Source organism: Pseudophryne corroboree, chromosome 12, assembly GCF_028390025.1.
Source record: "Pseudophryne corroboree isolate aPseCor3 chromosome 12, aPseCor3.hap2, whole genome shotgun sequence".
Classification (NCBI taxonomy): Eukaryota; Metazoa; Chordata; class Amphibia; order Anura; family Myobatrachidae; genus Pseudophryne; species Pseudophryne corroboree.
In genome coordinates, this window is record NC_086455.1 from 47,735,809 (window position 1) to 47,759,755 (window position 23,947).

Here is a 23,947-nt window from a genome sequence, read left to right on the forward strand (position 1 = left end):
CATTTTTTACCACGAGTGCCGCCGCTGTGGATGTATATGTATACCAGCGAACTGAGGCGACAGTGCCGAGCATCACTATGGCAGCCAGACACCGCGGCTGCCCTGTGAGTACACGCCAGTTTTAGATGGGTGCAATTGGGTAACGGACTGCGTCCCTGGATAGCGCTGAGCGTTGCCCAGGCGACTGACAGCCGCAGGAGCTCAGTCATCACTCTCCGGCGTCGGGACAGCGGCCTCGGACGGAGTCACAGCGGGTCTATTGGTAGCCTTTTCCTCTTCGACTTCTCTATTTAAACGGTAAGTTTGTTGTATTGTATGGTTCACCTTGACAAAGGGGTTTGTGTGGCACCGAAACGTTGGTTACAGGTATTATTCGTGTTTACAAGTCCTTCCAAGTGCCGCTGATTCTTTTCTAATATATACACTTGCTGGGGACTTGTTCAGCATAAGAAGAGACACAGCTCTGCTGTGTCTCTTCTTATGCTGAACAATTCCCCAGCGAGTGCCGCCGATACATTGCATATTTACATGTTCTAGTGACGGAGGGCACCGGGGCATACCAGAGTGGGAGGCGTTGAGTGCCGGGTAACTGCATTGAAATATATATATACACATATACACACACACATATACACACACACTGTATGAATAGTAAATATAGGGCAGTAGTTTATCTATAGAACACAGTATATGTAGCTCAATATACAGAAGTGAATTATACCTATACTGCACAACTGTACACTTATTAAAGCAGAATAAGTTGAGTCATAATGAGGAGACACTTTAAAATCTAAAGCCGAGTATACACAGGCCAATAAATATTGGACGTTCAATTGAGCGGTTGATATATCGTGGGTGCTTCGGCAGGTGTGTACCAGCGATAACTCTGAACGTCATCATTCATAGACAAATCGGGTGAGATTCAATTGGTTTATCGCTGGCAGTCAGTAGATGTCAACCAACAGCGCTAATCAATTCATTTGGGTGTGATCAGCTGCTGGCGCCTGCATTTCAGCTTGCAATCCCCAGGTGTGGTGAGCGAAAAGTGACCCGTTTGAGCACTCAAACAGGACTTTTCACGTTGTGCCCATTACTTTGGCCTGGTTCAGCTACTTTACGTGGATAAACCAGACCTCTGTGGCTGCTACAAGAGCGAAAAAAAGACACAATTGGATATCGCCCCCCTCCCATCACTTTAAACAGGAAATTGGGTGCGATGAACAATTGAATTCCACCCATTGCATCGGCTGTGCAATAGATTGTTACACCCTGCTGTGTGTACAGGTGGTCAGTTGACTAACCGTATAGTTGCTGCAGATGCCGCTGATGACTGTAAATGCCCGCCCAGTTGTGACGTCAGGAACAACGTATCAGGCCAACATTTCATAAGTGTGCAGGCACTTTTTCAATTGTCAGACAGGTTGATGGATCAGCCGGAAGGCTGGTCCCATTTTCCTAGTGTGTACCTAGCATTAAATGTAGTGCATGGGAAGTATTGCCATTCGACAGTTCTGAGCTGCAGCATGCACTGTGTGATCACTATAGCGGTCCTCAGTCACTGCTGGGCATTATTAGTTTTTCCTGCAGCAGAGGAATGCCAAATGTATTCGTATCCCAGATGACAAACACAAACTAGAAAATAAAGTTAAAGCAAAAACACAACCTTACTTTATGTTTTTTATTTAACCGTTGGTCTTTTCCATCTATGAGATCCTCTATAATGTCCCCATCACATTCTTCATCACTGTCATCGCCGCTTTCTAAGAAGTTAAATGTTTCAAGGACATCACCTGAGTTCCTACAGGGAACAAACACCATGATTAAAGAGTAAGGATAATGCTGCATAGCCACAGAAATGCATTATGTAAAGTACTTGTGACCAATGCAGCAAGACAGTGCACAAGGACGAGGGGAAGGCACATGTTTAAAGGGTGTCTGCAAGCGACACTGGAGCAGATGTATTAACCTGGAGAAGGCATAAGGAAGTGATAAACCAGTGATGAATGCAAGGTGATAAACACACCAGCCAATCGGGCTCCCATATGTAAATTAACAGTTAGGAGCTGATTGGCTGGTGCATTATCACCTTGCACTGAACACTGCTTTATCACTTCCTTATGCCTTCTCTAGGTTAATACATCTACCCCCTTGTTTCCTGGAAAGTTGCCCAACATTTTGCCCCCTCTTCTGTTACTTTCTATGTATTGGCAAGCCCAGAATACAGCTCTGGATAAACCCTTTTCAAAGTCCATTAAGTTTCTTATTCCAGTGTATGTGGAAAGTACACTCTGGTTACAGAAACCATGCCTACTTCAGCAAGTCATCACAACATATCCATGTGTATCACAAAGATGTATTATAGAACTGCCGAGAGCCAGACGCCTACCAATGCAAGAATTTTAATGTCGATACCATACCAGACATCGGAATAAAACTAAATAATATACTATTAAAATACCGTATATAATCTACCCCGAGTGTGAGGTTTTAGGCCTCCTGCTGCAAAGCATCAGATTTAGACCAGATTGTCGTTAGCGCCAGTAGGGTAAACTTGTCGACACGGTGACATCCAAAAGGCAGGGAATCTCTAATAAACGCATGCCACTGGGCTCGGTTTACGATGGCAGGCTCGGCATCATCAATATGGAAGTGCAATGGTCGGAGGGAAGGGGAAATCTGCTTTAGCCATGTTTTCTTTAGCGCATCACATGCTATTTTCCGGCCATCAGGGCGTTTGTTATTTAGGCACTTGTATGGTCATTTTAAGCATCATTCTGCAGACATGTCAGAAACACTTTACATTTTTCATATAGTATTCAATTGTGGGTTGGCCTTCGTAGAGTTATCTGATGGTTTCATTTCTCCAATGATCTGTTCGTGTTACTTGTAGTATGTTTCGTAAGCACCTCATGTGTTAGATGAACCAGTAATCACCAAGACCTTTGTCTACATAATCTATCTTTTGCATGCTCACAATATGTGCCAAAACCACAATGAATTTTAGAGGAAATAATTTCCGAAAAGATCTTCCAATTTCGGCCGTGCTGTGCACACAGTCTAGAACAATACAACCCACTTCGAAAGGTCATTCTGAAAGGTTATAGTCCATTAGGGAAATTGTAATAGAGTGTGAGAATCAGAAAGCGAGATTTTGGTAAAATGCTCCAGTTTTTTTTTAAAAATGGCAATAATTTACATGGCAAAATCAACCTGGTTTTGCCTTGAAAAGGATTGCCACTTAAAAAAAAACCCAGAAGAATTTTACCAAAATCTATCACTATCTGATTCTCACACCCTATTACATTTCCCCCCCATGTTTGGTAATTTCGATAGTCCAGGAATTGACATTGCATTGTTGTGAATAGATGGCCTGTATGATCCTAAGTAATTTTTCCACAACTGTATATGCCTAAAAATCTCATTTACATAATCATTACTTCCATACATTAAAATTAGTAAATATGTATGTGGGGGCAGCAAAACAATGAGCAGTGGGAGAGAAACGAGGTCCCAGAGCAAACCAGGATGGTACAGTATAATGGCGGCCTCCGAAAATGTGACATGCTGCAGGGCGTTTAACAAAAAACAAAAAACAAAGAGAACCCTATATTTTACATGTTCAACTCCTTTTTGAAAGGATAACTGCATATTTCTTCAACCCTACTCCCACACCTGGCAGCTGTATTATTTTTAGCTTCATTTCAAAATGGAGAATTTGAGATAAATATCTATATACACACATTTTGTAATGATATATAAGTGTATAAACAAATATTTCTCTTAAAGGGGGTAAATGTATTATAGCGGCATGGATCGTGCTGCTATAACACTTCCTGCTTCTCCTCATTACCGGGGCGAAGCAGGAAAGGACATTGACAAGATGTATTAACATCTTGCCTGCTGCAACAGGCTTTGGCGATGTCCCCTGAGCACGCAGCGCTTCAGCTCGGTGCTGAAGCGCTGGGTTTCCATGTCCTGGGCCGGCTCTTGTGCACCTGCGTGGAATCGCGCTATTCACGCGGATCCCCTGCGTGCTCCGGAACCGGCACCCACCAAGGACAGCTCTGTCCCTGCTGTGGTCTAGGGCATCGCCACCTGCAGTTGTTGAAATCGACAGCTGCAGGTGTCGGAACGGTCAGCGATTGCCCTCACATATCGGCCTGCTGCGCACTCTCCACAGCCTTCTTACATGGTGGAGAATCGGTATAGCATACAACTTTTCCCCCCGTAACGAGCATTAACACATTTACCCCAGATCTTTCTATCTCTCAGACAACATGAATGTACAGTATGCGCTAAGTCGGAGATCAGCTGTCTCAAGTTACCTTTTGTTTTCCTGTCCCTTTTGCTTAAGTGAAGGAGAGTCTCCACCATTGAGGATCTGTTCTAGGTTCTTGGTTTCCACGGAGCCATTTGGCTCAGAGCTAGAAAGACCGAGGAGAGAGCGTACCCTTTGTGACCGAACATCTAATATGGTGTCTGTATAACCGACCTCTTGGAGATACCTGCACAGAGAGAGAGAGAGAGAGAGAGAGAGAGAGAGAGAGAGAGTGTAAGAGATGCTGAGCAGCTAAATACACAAGCTACAGAGACACCCACAGATAGTACAAATGGGTCCACGGTTATCTTGGCTCGTTTGCTGCGCCTAGGCACAACATGGTTTATTAACATAAACCCTTCATCCATTGTTCTCAGCTACAATACAATACAGAGAACAATACAGCAGGGGATTAAGTCCGTTTGACCAGTCTCAGTTAATCCTATTGAAGGTCAAGATAAACATGGACCCATCTGTACATTCCCCTTTATGGGACTCCTGGTGACACAACCACTGTGGGAGAAGAAGATTCAAAAAAGTCAGACACAAAAACAGCAAGATTTTAACCGTAGTGTAATTTAATCTTAAAAAGGATGCTTAACATTTTTTATAATTCTATATTATAACTGAACACATTGCTCATAAGACATTCTTATTACCCTTAAGACAGCGGCATACCGCCAGCCGCAATACTGGCAGAGAGTCCCCTCAATAAACATGACCGAGACCTTTTCAAATAGTAAAACATAGCTTTTAAGCAATGTGTTTTCCCCAGTTGTGTGGAGGGCAAGGTATGCATTAAAAAACATACCAAACAACAATCTATTAAATCTGTGTTCCGCAAAAAGGCATATAGTAAAATGTTCAATAAATTGGATGATACAGTATTTTAAAGTGGCCTATTGTAGAATATGTTCTTGCTATTTAATCAACTATTTATTTTGTTAATTTTTCACTATTTTTGTATTTTGAAATGTAACAATCTCACAGAAAGTGGCCCTATTACACACAAAGGGGAATTTTAGTTGTAGTTTAAAGAGCGTAGAGGTATTAAATAGCTTCCCCAGGTACCTTCAAGCGGGCAGAAGTACACCGTTGATGTTTCCGGAACGTAGTAATTTTATAGCTACGGGAACTTAACCCAGAATTTGTGCCTTGCTGCAGGATATAAGGAGATTTATGGCAGACTTACCATAGTTAAATCTCTTTCTGTGAGGTACACTGGATTCCACAGGGAATACATCAAGGGTGTAGAGTTGGATCGTGATCCGAGGCACCAACAGGCTAAAGCTTTGACTGTTCCCAGGATGCATTGCACTGTCTTTTCTATAACCCCGCCTACAGGCACTGGAGCTCAGTTTCGTTAACCAGTCCAATGCAGTAGCAGGTAAAAGACGATAGACCCACATTCTCACGACAGGAGAAAGGACTAGAGGCTAATGCCATCCAAACCCAAAGAAGCTATGGCTAATGCCATCCAAACCCAAAGAAGCTAAGTGCGCCAGGGTGGTATACCTCGCAGAAAGAGATTTAACAAAGGTAAGTTCTTACCATAAATCTCCTTTTTTGCAGCGGGGTACACTGGGATTCCACAGGGAATAACATCGAGGATGTCCTAAAGCAGTTCCTCATGGGAGGGGACACACCGTAGCGGGCACAAGAACACAGCGTTCAAAGGAAGCACCCTGGGAGGCGGATGTATCAAAAGCATAGAACCTAATGAACGTGTTCACTGAGGACCACGTAGCCGCCTTGCACAATTATTCAGCGAACGCGCCACACGATGGGCCGCCCAAGGAGGTCTAACAGACCGTGTAGAATGGGCTTTGATAGCAGCAGGAGCTGGAAGACCAGCCTGTGCATAGGCTTGTGCAATCACCATTCTAATCCATCTGACCAAGGTTTGCTTATTTGACGGCCAGCCACGTTTGTGAAAACCAAAAAGTACAAAAAGGGTATCTGACCTCCTGAGGGAGGCAGTCCTCTCTACATAAACATGGAGAGCCCGTACCACATCCAAGGACCGGTCTTTGGAGGACAAACAAGAAGAGATAAAGGCCGGAACCACAATCTCTTGGTTAAGATGAAAAGATGACACCACCTTATGTAGATAACCAGGGCGAGTTCGAAGAACTGCCATGTCACTGAAAAATCAGAAAGGGTGGACCACAGGACAAGGCGCCTAAGTCAGACACCCTCCTAGCAGAGGCAATAGCCAATAGAAACATGACCTTAAGTGTAAGACATTTAAGATCCACAGAGTCAAGAGATTCAAATGGAGACTCTTGTAGGGCATTTAAAACAACAGAGACAGATCCCATGGAGCCACAGGAGGGACATAGGGAGGCCGAATCCGTAAAATGCCTTGGGTGAAAGTATGAACGTCAGGAATAGACGCAATTTTTCTCTGAAACCACACAGATATATGAGCCTTGAGGGAGGCCAGACGAAGGCCTAAATCTAGGCCTTGTTGCAGAAAAGCCAAAAGCCTAGAAGTTCTGAACGAATAGGCATCATAATTCTTAGCAGCACACCATGTGAAGTAAGCGTTCCAGACCCTGTAATAAATCCATGCAGAAGCCGGTTTGCGGGCCTTCAACATAGTTTGAATAACCGCCTCAGAGAATCCCTTGGCTCTCAGGAGTGAAGCTTCAAGAGCCACGCCGTCAAAGCCAGTCTGGCCAGGTCCGGATAGACACAAGGGCCCTGAACAAGGAGATCTGGGCGTTGAAGTAGAAGAGGATGCTCTATTGATAGACCCTGCAGGTCTGAGAACCAATGCCGTCTGGGTCACGCTGGAGCGACTAGAAGTAGTATTCCTCCTTCCTGCTTGAACTCTCCCCCCACTTGTCCACTAGGAGTTGAAAGACTACCGGATGAAGACTCCACTCTCTGGCGTGAACGTCCCAACGACTGAGGAAATCCGCATCCCAGTTGAGGACTCCAGGGATGAACACTGCCAATATTGCTGGCAGATGGCATTCCGCCCAACGGAGGATTTCTGATACTTCCAGCATTGCCATGCGGCTTTGAGTGACGCCTTGATGATTTATGGACGCCACCGCGGTGGCGTTGTTCGATTATACTTGGACAGGCCTGTTCTGTACCAGAGGCAGGGCCAGTGTCAACACATTGAACACTGTCCGCAATTCCAGAATATTTAACGGGAGGAGAGACTCCTCACTGGTCCACCAACCCTGGAGAGAGTGTTGCTCCAACACAGCGCCCCATAACCACAGACTGGCATCCATTGACAGGAGGACCCAGCTGGAGATCCAGAAGGGACAGCCCCTGCTCAACTGTTGGTCCTGTAACCACCAGGTCAGTGACAGACGAACTCCAGAGTCAAGGAGATCATTTGAGACCTGATCCGATGGGGCAGGCCTTCCCACTTAGAAAGGATTAACCTCTGCAGAGGGTGGGAATAATACGGAGCGTACTCTACCATGTCGAAAGCAGACACCATGAGGCCTAGCACTTGCATCGCCAAGTATCGACACTCTTGGGCGAGAGAGGAAATATCTGATACTGTCCTGAAGTTTCAGGACTTTCTCTGGAGACAAAAACAATCGCTGGATGTGTGTCCAGTAGTACCCCCAGGTGCACCATGCTCTGAGCAGCGACCAGCGAGGACTTTTTCCAGTTGATGAGCCGCCCGTGGGCTTGTAGGAATTGGACCGTCAGTTCCAGGTGACTGAGGAGAACTTGGGATCGGGATCAGCAAGTCTTCCAGAAACGGCATGATCCTGATTCCCTGATGGCGGCGAAGAGTAGTCATCATGGCCATGACCTTGGTGAAGATCGGAGGGGCCATGGCCAATCCAAAAGGCAGTACCTGGAATTGATAATGTAGGATGCCAATAGCAAACCTGCAGATATTGTTGATGCGACGTGGCTATAGGAATGTGCCGGTAAGCATCCCGTATGTCCAGGGATACCACATAGTCTTCGGGTTCCATGGCCAGCACTATAGAGCGCAGAATTTCCATATGGAATTTGAGTACTCTCACAAACTTGCTCAATGATTTGAGGTTGAGTATAGGCTGGAAGGAACCATTTGGCTTCGGAACTAGAAACAGGGTCGAATAGTATTCCCTGCCTCTCTGAGACAGAGGTACCGGGCACTAGCACTACTGCGTCCAGGAGGGATTGTACAACCAAGTGGAAAGCTTGCGCTTTTAATGGATCCGCAGGGATAACCTTTGTGCAAAACTGTCGAGGAGGGACGTCTCCTGAAAGACATTGCATACTCGTGAGAGACAACTTCCTGCACCCAGGCGTCCGAAGTGGTCTTTAACCAGGCCTGGGCGAACTGCAGAAGTCGGCCTACCACCTTGGCGTCCCCTAGGGGGAGGCCCGCCCCGTCATGCGGCAGGCTTGTCTTGTCTAGAAGCAGGCTGACGGCCAGCCCAGGATTGTTTAGATCAGGCCTGGCCAACCTGTGGCTCTCCAGATGTTGTGAAACTACACATCCCAGCATGCCCTGCCACAGTTTTACCATTCCTTAATAGCAAAACTGTGGCAAAGCATGATGCAACAGCTGGAGAGCCACAGGTTGGCCAGGCCTGGTTTAGATTTAGGCTTAGTGGTTTTGGAAACACGAGCCTGATATGCTTGACTCTTTGCTTTCCCTGGAGGTCAAAAGGAACGAAAGGTGGTACTCTTAGCCTTCGGAGAAGAAGGATTAGTATTTGGGAGACATGCACTCTTGGCAGTAGCCAAGTCAGTTACAATCTTGTTCAGATCCTCCCCAAATAGGATTTCTCCCTTAAAAGGGAGCACCTCCAAGGTTAATTTGGAGCCCAGGTCCACCTTCTAATACCTCAACCACATAATTCGACGAGCCAGGATAGACGTAGTAGATGCCTTGGCCGCCATTACACCTGAATCAGAACCCGAATCCTGAATATAGTGGGAGGCTGTGGTAATAAGACAGATATTGTCTGACAGTGTCAGAAAAATCCCGAGGCAGCTCATCCTCAATTGCCTGAACCCATGGTTTAATTACTTTCACAGCCCAGGAGGCTGCCATAGTGGGTCTATGTACCATACCAGTAAGAGAGTATATAGACTTCAGGCATCCCTCCACACGCTTATCCGTCGGTTCCTTCAGTGAGGGGACAGTGCTAACAGGCAGAGTAGAAGACACCACAAGACGGGCGACATGAGTCCACCGGTGGTGCAGTTTCCAACTTGTTACTCAATTCCGCAGGGATAGGATAATGAGCTAGCATCTTTTTAGACAGGGAAATGTCTTTCCTGGCGATGACCAGGATTCCTGACGTATGTCAATTAAGTGGTCAGAATGTGGTAAGACTACTTTAGCAACCTCCTGATGTATAAACTTATCAGGTTTCTTAGACGCAGTAGTAGGCTCAATGTTATCATCTATTTGAAGAATTAGCTTAATAGCCTCCACTAGGTCAGGAACATCAACCTGGGTTGTAGATTCCTCATCAGAAGCAACTGTATCCGTGTCTGACGGATCAGTATATTCCCCCATCCTCATCGGAAGAATTATCCGAAATATTAGTGGATTGTAAGGAAGAAATGACCCGTTTAGATGACCCCTTGGCCCCATAGGGGCGTGGGGTAGACTTTTATTTAACCAAGGATTGATTTCATTGTTTTAATTGGGTAGACAGAGTATCCGCCCAAGGACAATATGTTGCTGCAATGGCACTGGAGGTCCCACAGGGGGGTGTAAGACTTGTCACAAGTGTACGCAGCATACTTGAGAACTCTACCCAAGGTGGGTCCTGACTGGCCACAGGTGCCGCAGGTTGACTGGGTGTATGGCATTCAGCCCCTGAGCCAGCAGCTAAAACTTCCCCCTCAGGTGAATCAGTGGCGCCAATACTGCAGGATGCAGAAGCGTCCGCGGATGTCCCACCCTGTGTGGCAGACATTATAAGGAGTGTAGCCTTAGGGCGTAACAGTACAATATAGCCAGACACACACAATAACTGCAAAAAAAAACCTATGTTATGTGACAGTAAACACAGGACACAAAACAGAGGATTTAAGCGGTATGAGGTGACTGAAACACACAGTAAAAATACCAAATTGTATATTCTGTGTAACACTATATCTATATATCGCTATATATAGGACCCTGTTGCACCTAGACCCTCAGAGTACAGAATAAAAATGATAGCAATATGTGATACAGGAGAATGGAATCCCACACAACAGCTACAGGCACACTCAGTCACATGCACAATGCAGAAGTTATTACATATAAACAATATAACTGCACTGGACTAGTAAATTTACGGGTGTAGTATTGTATGCCAGCGACCAGCATACCAGCGCCGGAATCCCAACAGCGTGGTGAGCGCAAATGAGCCCCTTGCGGGCTCGCTGCACTCGCCACGCTGTGGGCACAGTGGTGCTATTTATTCTCCCTCTAGGGGGGTCGTAGTTCCCCAAGTGGGAGATAAAGTGTCGGTATGCCAGTTGTCTGGATTTGCGGAGCCGGTATAATGTGCGCCGGGATCCCGACAGCCGGCAAACAGAAGACCACCCTAAATTTACAAATGTGTACGAGTATAGATATAACAATGCACAGTAGATACTGGATGTATATCACAGAATACTTGTGCTAAATATTCAGATAGCAGTACACTTGTACTTAACTAACACTATCTAAAATGACATGCAGAATACTTAAATACACAGCGCTGATGAGGCAGGCGGCTTTACAGAGGAGACCGAGCCCTGCAGTCCCGGAGATCAGCCCAGCTAGTAGTGAAGATGGCGCCAAAATCTCTGTCAGGGAGTGAGGTAGAGAGAAATGCAGCTCCAGGGCGGGAACACCAGCAGTAGATGGCGCCTGGAGCTGGGGGGAGGGGCTACAGGTCAGCGCCTTATCCCCTATGCTGGCCCTCACCACCGAGTACTGTGGAGCCTATATCAAACAGATTTTGGTAAATCTGACCTGTGCTCCCTTGCCCTGGTGGATATAGTGGGGTCCCTGTGTAGTACAGTGTCCACGCCAGCGGCGCAGTCCGTCTCCTGGGACCGCAACCGGAGCGCGATTTTCCGGCGGGTTCCACTTGGGGGACCCTCTTACCTCCTCCCTGATGTGCAGCCAAGCAATCCTGGAGAGTGTCAGCAGTGGTGTGCCTGATGACCGGTGCGCCTCCGCTGCAAGTACCCGGGAGCCCGGCCGTGGGAGTATGCAACGCTGCTGGGGAGGTGATGGAGCCGCAGCACAGAATGTTAGACTGACATAAGTAGTGCTGCGGCCCTTGAAGTCTTCTTAAAAAGCTCTTTTCAGGGTTGCCTAGCGCAGCCCCACCTGTTAGTGACCTACACTGGCAGACACCAACTTCCAAAACTGAGCTCCAAGTGCCTGGAGGCGTGGTTCTAGAGGAGGTGTTGCAATGCTTCCTGGGAACAGTTAAAGCTTTAGCCTGTTGGTGCCTCAGATGAATATCCAACTCTACACCTCCGATGTATTCCCTGTGGAATCCCAGTTTACCCCGCTGCAGAAAATTAAATAGCTCTGGGCACATTACCTGGCAGCTAAAAGCCCACTGTAAAAGTACCGCGGCTAACTGAATTCATCCCTAAAACTGTCGGGAGAATTTTGCTGGATTGGTTACATGGGTTTTGATTCATCCAATGCACACATTACAGATTGTACATGCTGAACAGCTTCTATAGCCAAGAGCCATGGCGAATGTAAGACCCATTGTTCAGTTGGTTTTGCAACACAAAATATTAGGGTATTTAAATATTTACTTCCCAAGAGACTTTCATTGAAAATACATATCGAGCCCCCCAAATCCGTAATTACATGAGTGCGACTGAGATAGTGGCACAACCGCTTTCTGATGGTTCAATGTACACAAATGGAGTATAATGAACAAATTTATTAAAAGTATTGTATAAAATTATCTTTGGGCTATTTGTGTTAGGTGTGTATGAATCATAAATGCGTATTATGTTTAGACTAGGCCCCATTTCCAAAATACTTCTGGTCCCAAGCATTCTGTATACTGGAGACACCATTTGTACTCTATTACAGTAAAATGCAATGCATGACAACTCTAGGAAACACAAATGACTCAAAAACACACAGAATATACAGGGTGAGATGTGGAAGAAAAGCTTTATATCGTCCAGGCACCTCAGTGACTACAGCCCACCAAACAGCTAATTCTATTAAGCTAGGGTAAAATGTCCTACTTAATGCAAGATCTCACTTATGTACAGAATTTGCCATGTGCCGTTCCTAAACGCCTAATCTCTCACTTTGACCCAGTTAACCTGTCATCACAACTGGGCTGCGGAGCAAAGGACTAATCTGAGTTATTGGATCAGCACAGAACAATCCCATGCTGCAGGTCCTCTGAAAATGGGTGGTATTCAGTATACCGGTTGTGTGGATCCTGGTGCACAGTATACCGGCGCCGGAATCCCGACAACCGGCATACCGACACCTTTTCTCCCTCTTGGGGGTTCACGACTCCCCTGGAGGGAGAACAGATAGCGTGGCGCGCCACCGTGCCTGCAGTTTGGCGAGCGCAGCGAGCCCGCAAGGGGCTCATCTGCGCTGGCCCCGCTGTCGGCAAGCAGGCGGTCGGGATCCCAGCGCCGGTATGCTGGCCGCTGGGGACCCGGCCGCCGGCAACTCACACCACACCCCTGAAAATAAACGGCTAAATGTCCTATACTGTGCATTTCAAAGCCACCCACGGTGATCTTCAGCTGCTGGATTTATAGGGGCCATTAATATACAATACAAAACCAGGTGATTTGCATTCAATATAATTCCCCCTTAAATTATTGTGGAAAACCGACATTATAATAAAAAACATATTTATGTATGACTTCTGATGGCCAAGTAACAACTACTGAAGTATTTAGAACCTGTGCTTTGCTGCTGGTAATCAAACCACCAATACTCTAGAATACACCCACACGTGAATGCCCTCTCTTGGCACACAAAGTGGTTTATCTGTATTTCTACTGGCGATCTACAGTGTTGGAAAGCGCACTTTTAACACCACCGGTTACATGTGCAGATATCTTTAAGTGCATAACTGTTAGCACACTATGGGGTCCATACAAATTAGGTGCGAGTTTTCCGGCATGGGGAGTCAGTGTGCCAACAGTCACGATTTACGGCAGCCTGATCTCACACGAGGTGCTCACAGCCCCATAGGGTTGCTAACACTTTTGAATGAATTCAGGCAGAGGGGTGCAAGTTAGGGTGCAACTGCTGGAACCTGAAACACGGCAGCAACAGCAACTCGCACCCTTCGCATTTACTTTGATTGACCTCTTAGTTCTCTGACTACAGGAAATGAGTTATTCGGGCTAAGGCCGACACACTGCTCATTACCATTTCAAATCTGATTTTCCCAGAAATAATGCAATGCATTTAACCTATGAACCATGATGATTAGTCAGCATAAACACAACATCTCTGCATTTCAACCTGCCAGAAAGAGTATTAGGAGACGTAACCAAATCTGTCACGTGTTGACTTATTTACTTACTGTCTTAACAGCTGCCGGCCTTGTTTCCAGGTCAGCTGGCTATTCTGAGGCCCTGGGGGGATCTCTGATTCTTTGGTTTCTTCTGAAAGGCAAGAGGAAATGAGGAGAACTCATGTAAACAGGATAATTTACTTGCCACAACTGCACCTCAAAGGACACCAATGAAATATATTCTCCCTGCATCAGGCGTTCAGCATCATAGGTCGCTTTCTATCATTTCTATGTATTCGCATGAATAAGTGGCACAATGACCATGTTTTTGATATTGTTAGACCACTCGGACCAAATATTAACTTTGAGACTATTTACACCGAGTTATCGGCTATATAAAAGGGTTACACCTCCTAAACAAAGCTGGTGCAATTATAGAAGGCAGTGAAATGTTCCATTATACGATGAAAACAGAACAAACAGGCGTGTAATACAGACATACAACATGGACACAAATACTGTAAGATTCACAGGGGAATATTCAGGTAGATGCGTGCTGCGGGAAGCACACTTACAGAAGCGTTATTTCCTCGGACCTCCATAGACTACGAGCAGAAACCGGCTACAGGGACACATCGGACAACACTGCCGGCCACTTACGAGTGAGTGAATCTGGCCTACAGTTTACGGTTGTGCATTCTAATAACAAACTTCCAAATACTCCTAAAAGGATCTAACATCCTGATTGGTAAATAAATCCAATATCTATTCTCTTTTAGGTACAATATCCATTCTCTTTCAGGTCAGAATGTGACAGTTGTGAGTAGTTTTTTTTATTACAGTTTTAATTGTGTTTGTTTTATACATTTATGGTCAGGCTCTGGTTAGGTTTAGTAATACTCACCTCGCCAAAGGATCTCTCCATGGCCAACATTCACAAAGTTGGCATTTGACACTCTGAACATATCACCATTTTGTACCACAGCCCTGATTGGTTACCTACTATTTTAGAATTAAATAGATTGATCAGAATGCTCTTACTAACAGAAGTCTGGTGTGCAAGAAAAAAAAAAACGTGCAACATCCACAGTGAAATCCTTTAGTTCCGATAGACTCAGATATTTGGATATATAAATTGTAAGCACGATTGATACTTATTATTGCAGCTAGTATTTTAGGTTTAATCATTTAGTGATCTCATTAAAGCAGAGTTTTCAGAGCAATGACTGTAATAGATCTATGGTGGCAGTACTGCGGTCACTTTAGGACTAGGCTAAAGTAGAATGGTCAAGTGACTAAATTATACTTTTTGCTGGCAACTTCAAGAATGTGAGGGTTGGGCAACTGCAGTCAGGAGGAGGAGGTAAATTCAATATCACAAGCAAAAATAGTTGAGACATATGTCATGAATCCCTGCTGTTCGTCACAGAAACATAATAACTAAACCTCACTGTGGGACTAGGAATCCAGATTTTCTTACTGTATTTACAAACGTATAGGAGGGAATGTAGCTGGCTGCCAACTTCCAGAAACGTTATATATGTCGGAAATCGCGGGGAGATTTTGGAGACTTCCACTGTAAGCAGGCAGATGTAACAGGCAATTCTGAGACATTGGGGGAAACGTACTAAGCAGTGATAAAAGTGGGGAAGTGAGCCAGTGGAGAAATTTCCCATGGCAACCAATCAGCTGCTCCATACACTTGTAAAGTATGCAAATTAGAAATGTTACGTCAACGCTAATTGGTTGCCATGGGCAACTTCTCCAATGGCTCACTTCACCACTTTTATCATTGCTTAGTACATATCCCCCTTAGTATGAATATCGATGTTGAGTTTCAGCTGACAGCTCAAAGGGAGGATGCTGTAAGGCACTGAACACCGGATACAGGGACTAATAAATATCTATGCAAAACCTGATGGTTTGTGCATAAATACGATGTTTGGGGATCTACGCATGTGCAAGACCTTTTATGCTCATGTGTAGCAGCACCCGGCACAGTTCTTCAAAATGAGGGCGTGTAGACAGGTCCAAGATCTGCGTCGTCAGACACAGCCTTCCAGATCAGACGCCCAGCCTGTGTAAGCGTCAAATAACGCAGGCTGGCCGGCTCCTAAAACCATTGAAAATCACGACTGATGGTCCCTATGGTGTTTCGATGATGCATCCTCAGATTTAGCGCTCAGATCCTCGCTAATGCAAACAGGTGGCACCCATTTCCTACAGACGCCTTCTGCTGCATTCAAATTTTAATGAAGCAGCTGTGGATCCGACTTTAATTGAATATACTCCTGCCGCACCAAACAAAAAACTGATTTGCCTGAGTCAGGAGGTGAGGATATACGGTAGGACCCGTTGCATGCTGGGAGGCCGAAAGCATTGACCGTTTGGTGCAAATCCACTGTCGCGTCATCATATCCCAATGTTATCCTGTGGACCCTGCTGGAGAAACCAACAGTTCCTATAAAGGGGTATATGCAATTGCGGTCGAATTCGCGGCAATTTTCGCCGTTTTTTAATTCGACTCAATTCGACAGGTGAATCCCGGAAGGTGGCTTCCGGAATTCACCATATTCAATGAAAAACGGATTCGCCAGAATCGCGGGCGAAAATCGGCCGATTTGGCGGATTTTGCCGCGATTTTAAAAAACGGGAAAAAACGGGAAAAACCCGAAAAAAAAATGGCGTGGGGTCCCCCCTCCAAAGCATAACCAGCCTCGGGCTCTTCGAGCTGGTCCTGGTTCTAAAAATGCAGGGGAAAAATTGGGCAGGGATCCCCCGTATTTTTAAAACCAGCACCGGGCTCTGCGCCTGGTGCTGGTGCCAAAAATACGGGGGACAAAAAGAGTAGGGGTCCCCCGTATTTTTAACACCAGCATCGGGCTCCACTAGCTGGACAGATAATGCCACAGCCGGGGGTCACTTTTATGCCGTGCCCTGCGGCCGTGGCATTAACTACCCAACTAGTCACCCCTGGCCGGGGTACCCTGGGGGAGTGGGGACCCCTACAATCAAGGGGTCCCCCCCCAGCCACCCAAGGGCCAGGGGTGAAGCCCGAGGCTGTCCCCCCCCATCCAATGGGCTGCGGATGGGGGGGGCTGATAGCCTTTTGTGATAATAAAAAGATATTGTTTTTTCCATTAGTACTACAAGTCCCAGCAAGCCTCCCCCGCAAGCTGGTACTTGGAGAACCACAAGTACCAGCATGCGGGAGAAAAACGGGCCCGCTGGTACCTGTAGTACTACTGGAAAAAAAATACCCAAATAAAAACAGGACACACACACCGTGAAAGTAAAACTTTATTTCATACGCCGACACACACATACTTACCTATGTTGACACGCCGACTGCCACGGTCTCCGACGATCCGAGGTACCTGTGAAAAAATTATACTCACCTTCCAGCGTCCAGAGGTACATCCAGGTCCAGAGATAATCCACGTACTTGGCAAAACAAAAAAACGAACAACGATCCATACCGGACTAGAAAGGGGTCCAATGCTTTCACATCAGACCCCTTTCTCCCGAATGCCGGGACATCACGTGACTCCTGTCACTGAAGTCCCTTCAGCCAATCAGGAAGCGCTACTTCCGTGGCGCTCATCTGATTGGCTGTGCGCTGTCTGTGATGTGACAGCGCATCGCAAAGCCGCTCCATTACTTTCAATGGTGGGAACTTAGCGGCTAGCGGGGGGGTCACCCGCCGGTCAGCCGCTGACCGGCGGGTGACCTCACCGCTAGCCGCTAAGTTCCCACCATTGAATATAATGGACTGGGCTGTGCGATGCGCTGTCTGCTCAGACGCACAGAGCCAATCAGATGAGCGCAACGAAGTTGCGCTTCCTGATTGGCTATAGAGACCTTTCTGTGACAGCTGTCACTGACAGGTCTCTCTGCATTCGGGGATAGGGGTCCCATGTGTCAGCATGGGACCCCTTTCAGTCCGGCATGGAGCGGGTGTTCGGTTTGTTTTTTTCTCCAACTACGTGGATTTATCTCTGGAGCCTGGTTGAGGTGAGTATATTGATCTTTTATTTTCAGGTACCCCTGGATTCTACATGGAGAAGAGGACCGATGTCGGCGTGTGAACATAGGTATGTGTGTGTCGGCGTATGAAATAAAGTTTTACTTTCACGGTGTGTGTGTCCTGTTTTTATTTGGGTATTTTTTTCCAGTAGTACTACAGGTACCAGCGGGCCCGTTTTTCTCCCGCATGCTGGTACTTGTGGATCTCCAAGTACCAGCTTGCGGGGGAGGCTTGCTGGGACTTGTAGTACTGCTGGAAAAAACAATATTCTTTTCATGATCACAAAAGGCTATCAGCCCCCCCATCCGCAGCCCATTGGATGGGGGGGGGACAGCCTCGGGCTTCACCCCTGGCCCTTGGGTGGCTGGGGGGGGGGGGTCCCCACTCCCCCAGGGTACCCCGGCCAGGGGTGACTAGTTGGATATTTAATGCCACGGCCGCAGGGCACGGCATAAAAGTGACCCCCGGCTGTGGCATTATCTGTCCAGCTAGTGGAGCCCGATGCTGGTGTTAAAAATACGGGGGACCCCTACGCTTTTTGTCCCCCGTATTTTTGGCACCAGCACCAGGCGCAGAGCCCGGTGCTGGTTTTAAAAATACGGGGGATCCCCTGTCAATTTTTTCCCCGCATTTTTAGAACCAGGACCAGCTCGAAGAGCCCGAGGCTGGTTATGCTTTGGAGGGGGGACCCCACGCCATTTTTTTTTAGGATTTTACCGTTCCAGCAATAAAAAAAAAAAAAAAAAATAATAATAATATTGTAAAAAATATATAAATAATATTTGTGCCTCCAAAAAAAAAAAAGTACCTAATCCCTTCTAATATGAATAGATCTGCTATTCCCCCCCAAAAAAAACACAAAAAAAAACATGTTTAAATTTTTTTTATTTGTTTTCACCCTCCAAAGTGTGGCGGATTGAAAATGACGAATTTGCTGTCTAAAAGCACTGCTGTCGAATTTCCAAACTTGAATTGAATATGCTTTGGTCGAATTGCAGCACTTATATCATTGCAGAAAAGTCGAATTTGCAAAAATTCGAATTTCAAAAAGTCGAATTTTGAAAGTCCGTTTTTTGGTCGGAAAGCACTGAATTGCATAGGCGAATTTTTTTTTTGGTCGAAAATGACCCGAAATTCGACAATTTCGGGAATTCGACCACAATTGCATATACCCCAAAAGCTGTTACTAGTACTACTTTCAGAGCTCATCATTACCTAGAAAACATGTTCTTCCTTTCAAAATCTTTCTGCATCTTTGGGTGGGTACAGAGAGCAATGGACAGCCTTCCTGTTAGGCCGAATTCCCTTCGGTCCAGACCAGCGGAGATCAGCCGCACACATTAATGAAGATCGTAATGAGATGTAGTTCATTACACTGCACCAGGACCCATGCGATATCTTTCCGGTTGCCATGCAGCAAGGACAGCTGGAAGATGTTGCATGCAACTTGCGGGAGAGCATAATTATGCATACACATTAGGCGATATGGACGATTTGTTGTTACGACATAGCAAATCGTTTCAATATCGGCTGAATGTGTACCCACACTTAATCTGTAGAAGTGACAAATACCCTTTTCATACCCAGGGAATTGGAAACGGATCCTTCCAGGGTGGGATCCGGCACTGGAGCCTCAGCGCTGGCTTCCCGACCCAGCAATATGCCAGGGCGGTTGCCATAGCGGCAGAGGATGCACTGTGAGATGAGCTCATCTCCGTGCCACCTCTCCCAATGCAGTAAACGGGTCGGATACTATTTACACTGCCACTGACCCGGTCTTCAACGCGGGAATAACCCTTCTTAATACCCGGGTTGAATTACCGGGTCAAGTGACCCGGGGATTTTCCAAGGCCCCTTTCACATTGCACACTGACCTGTGACGACTCGGCAATATGCCAAGTCGATACCGAGTTATTTTTGCGATGTGAAAGGGGTAATAGTAGCAGGCCCAGGGATAGAGAAGCAGAATAACTAACCATTAAAGAGCTTATACAAAGTATAAATAATAGACTGATATATAATGTACAGTTACAAGAGCAAATGGTAGAACACTCAGATGTATAGAACACATAATGCAAGGTGTTGATATACAAGAAGCTAACTGGGCAGATTTCACAGCGATGTGAATATGTGGGTTGAAAAGGTTCATGGGGAAAATCTATGTTCCAGAAATACAGTAATTTTCTTAAAAATGTGCTAAAAACAGCCATATTTTGTTAGAAACAAATAAAGAACTATTTCAGAATTATAACAAAAGTTGGTTGTACAACCCACTCCAGTTGTAGAGGACATCTTTTAAATTATACCTACCAGGTTCAAATGCTGGCATCTTCATTTCGCCTTGATTTAATTCTGTTCCATATTTTAATTTATGATATTTTGCCCTAAAGAATCATTTGAGGAAAGAAACAATTGTTAGAACAAAAACAGATGTCACGTGAATATCAGAAACATCACAGTAAAACAATATGAGGGAGAAGGTGCAAGCATTTTGCTTCTACTTTTATAAAATGCACTTGATAAATGGCAACTCAAAGCGGATCTGTTGCTATGGGCAACTTTTCTCCTCTTGAGTTGAGTTGGTACAACTACCCCTGCAAACCAAGCAACTATACATACAATCTAAAGTCCATTGAATGCACTAAGCCCTTTATTCAGCCCCGGAAAACTTTTTATATAAATTTTAATATAATAGACATTACATATGTACCAGAACCAAATCATGTAGAATGTCCTACCCAATGGTTCTCAAACTGTGCACCTAAGCACCCTGGGGTGCCTTGAGTTGGTGTTCCATGACCAGATGAAATTATTTATGGTCAAAGTCATATAGGCCCTACACACGCGGCGATGTGCCGCCGAGGTGCCCAACGGCCGACCCGGCGGCGGGGGGAGGGGGGGCAGTGACGGGGGGAGTGAAGTTTCTTCACTCCCCCCGTCACCCGGCTCCATAGACGTGCAGGCAAATATGGACGATCTCGTCCATATTGGCCTGCATGCACAGCCGACATATCACCAGCGATGAACGAGCACGGGGCCGCGCATCGTTCATCGCTGGTGACTCCACACTGCACGATATGAACGTTATCTCGTTCATTAATGAACGAGATCGTTCATATCGTGCAGTGATATCGGCATGTGTGTAGGGCCCAATAGGCAAAATGAGTGATAGTGGCTGCCAAACATAAGTATGTGGCCAATCAGAAGCAGGACTGCACACCACCACATAACTGACCCTAAGGATGACCGGTAGACGCAATTTACTTAATTGTATATATATATTTTTGCGCCCCATTAGGAATATCTGTACAGAAAGGAACAGCGGATATTTTCATTAATGATTATAGTTACAACCTCAAAGATGAGAACAAAAGACATATCACAAACACTAATGACATGAACAATGGTTTCTGCTAACCTCTCTTGTTTCAAAGCATATTCTAACATTTTTATCCTTCTCACTAAATCCTTCTTCAAATTTTCTTGACCTTTTCTTTCACCCTGTAGGAAGGCTATCCGCGCCTGTAAAACAAGAGAGGAAACACGTCTGTAAGTAAAATGTACACACCCAATAAAAAGACGACTGATTGGGTGCGGTACTCTGCATCTCCACAGCATGGTTCAGAATGGTTTTATTGGCTTACCAATGAGCTAGGTAACCAATAACCTCCGTATCTACTGCACATTGGTGGATTAACAGGCAGATCTGGTTAGATAGGTCGCATGAGCATAACATGCTATGATTAATCACTGGAGCCATTTACCACATACAAAACTACTCCCATTTGCAAACTACCAAAGCGTTTTGGTGGTGGAAAAAGTGGATGGGATGCTAGAGAGTACACAGACGTCACACCTTCTTTTATAGGTAGCAATGGAAAGTCACAGAAACATTGAACAACGTCTAAAGGCGGGGACACACGGGGACACCTCCCCTCGTTGGCAATCAGCGCTATATCGTCGATTGCTAATTAGGGGAGATTGCCAGTGCATACACAATGAACGATAACGTTCAGTGACAACATCCCCCGCACTCCCCAAAAATGCAGCTCAACTATATAGTTAACACTTAGCTGCATGCTCGGTAGATCATGGATGAACAAGAACGACCCGCGGGTGCGCGCATCGTTCATCCATACACACTGGATGATATGAACGATAGATCTTTTTAAAAAATCGTTCATATCGTCCCGCGTGTCACCTGGTGTGTACAGGGCTTTAGCTTCATCAGTTTACTCTTTAAAGTATTTAAAGAAATTAACAAACAGAGATCATGCCTTTAAACATGTTTAACTACATTGCAGGGATTGTCCGACTAGAAGATGTATGATAATATGATACTTAAGCACAGCTGCATCAAATAAATCCAATATATTTCTGTAAATAATCTATACCGAATCCACTTTTAATGTTTATTGTTCCTTTATTGCAATTTATAGTATCTAAAAAGCCTATTCTAAAAACAAATGTCTCCTGCTCTCCCAAGAAGTGCCTGAAAGCTCTTATACACAGATCAGTGTTTATTTTAGGAGCTTGGTTCACATACTAAAGAAGAGTGATAGGTACAGAAAACAAATGGTTGTATTGTATGGCACAGGCACTATTAGCAATAGGAAATTAATAATAATACAATATGTCGGCTTGTTCTTGTGAGCTTTGCCTATATCAGTGAAGGGCAGCAGATGTTAGTGCTGCTCGCTGCCCACTGACTGGTCATCTCCGCCCCCCCCCCCCCCCCCCTCCCCCTGACTTTTTCATTCTATTCTCTGCTGTTATGTCCAGTCAGCTCCAGCTCTTACTCCCCTGCTTTACACCCCATGAGCTAAACCCATGGCACACAAGTTGTTAAATAAGTAGCCGGAGTTCCCCTCTATCTTTATTTAGAATGAGTCCTTTGCCCTACTGCTACTTGGCCTAAATGTGGGCCTCTGAGTCAGGGTTTTGGCATCCACTCTGGGATTGTTCTGCTGTTATTGCCCCTAAGCTCCAAATGTTAGCACGATTATAAAATACTTTACAAATATACTTTTTGTCTCTTAACCACGGCTAAAGTTACTACAGTCAGAACTTAGTTTGCTCTGGAGACCCCAGATCGTTTTATTAATGAGGTCTCTAACCATGAACGTTGCTTATATCCATGACTCCTTCCTCTCCTACAAACCGCACATTCAGCACCTCTCACAAACCTGCTGTTTTCATGTAAAAAGTATTTCCAGGATCAGACCCTTTCTCACCCAGGATGCTACGAAGATCCTTATCCACTCACTGGTCACCTCCAGACTGGACTACCGTAATCTCCTCCTAACTGGCATCCTTGATAAATCTATCCATTCCAATCTCTCCTCAATGCTACAGCTCAGCTTATCTTCCACACCAAACGAACTACATCCACTGGTTTCCCTTCTTTTTCAGAATACAATTCAAGATTCACAAACTCACTTATACCCCTTTTCCACTATAGCTCGGGTCGCAGCAGTGTCGCCTGACACAGCTGCGACCCGTGCTACAGCCCCCCTTCATACAGCGCTCACCAACCCGGCATACTGCCGGGTTGGTGACGCTGCTAGTGACACGGCAGGGGCGGCGCTGGGAGATCACATGATCTCCCAGCTCCGCCCTCCCATACACTGCGAACGGGAGCCGTGACGCCTCGACGCGGCTCCCGTTCACACTACACTGCTTACCGGGTTGAACACGTGTTCAACCCGGCAAGCTACCCGGGTAGGATTCCCGGATCACTTGATCCGGGAATTTGCAGGGGGAGCCTTTTCCACTAGGGAAAAACACGGGTAAATGCGCGCCCCCGCGCATTTACCCATGTTTTAAGGAGCTAGTGGAAAAGGGGTATAACAAAGCACTCAACCACTCCTCTCCCATCTACATCTCTGACCTTATCTCCCTTTACACTCCCACCAGTCCTCTTCGCTCTGCTAATACACGCCGCCTCTCCTGCCTACTGATTAGCTCCTCCCACTCCTACCTCAAAATTTTTTTACGTGCTGCTCCCTTACTCTGGAATTCTTTACCTCTCACCCTCACTCTACAAAACCTCAAACAAGCTCTTAAGACCCACTTCTTTACCAAACCCAGCCAAATCTCATCCTAACCCTGTTCCATGCCGTAACTACCCCATCTGTATCACCTCTGTCTGTCTGCCGC

The 23,947-nt window shown here is 45.8% G+C and overlaps 1 protein-coding gene across 2 annotated transcripts in view; it reads right to left on the reverse strand.

The window, feature by feature from the left end:
- STRN3 (striatin 3) overlaps nt 1-23,947 on the reverse strand; it is a 131,837-nt gene that overhangs the window by 67,329 nt on the left and 40,561 nt on the right. For both annotated transcript variants that reach the window (XM_063947458.1, XM_063947459.1), the window contains exons 2-6: nt 21,207-21,310; nt 20,099-20,172; nt 13,831-13,912; nt 4,326-4,505; nt 1,669-1,798 (exon numbers count right to left, since the gene is read on the reverse strand). In XM_063947458.1, coding sequence (XP_063803528.1) covers nt 1,669-1,798; nt 4,326-4,505; nt 13,831-13,912; nt 20,099-20,172; nt 21,207-21,310 — 570 coding nt within the window. The remainder of the gene's footprint in view (nt 1-1,668; nt 1,799-4,325; nt 4,506-13,830; nt 13,913-20,098; nt 20,173-21,206; nt 21,311-23,947) is intronic.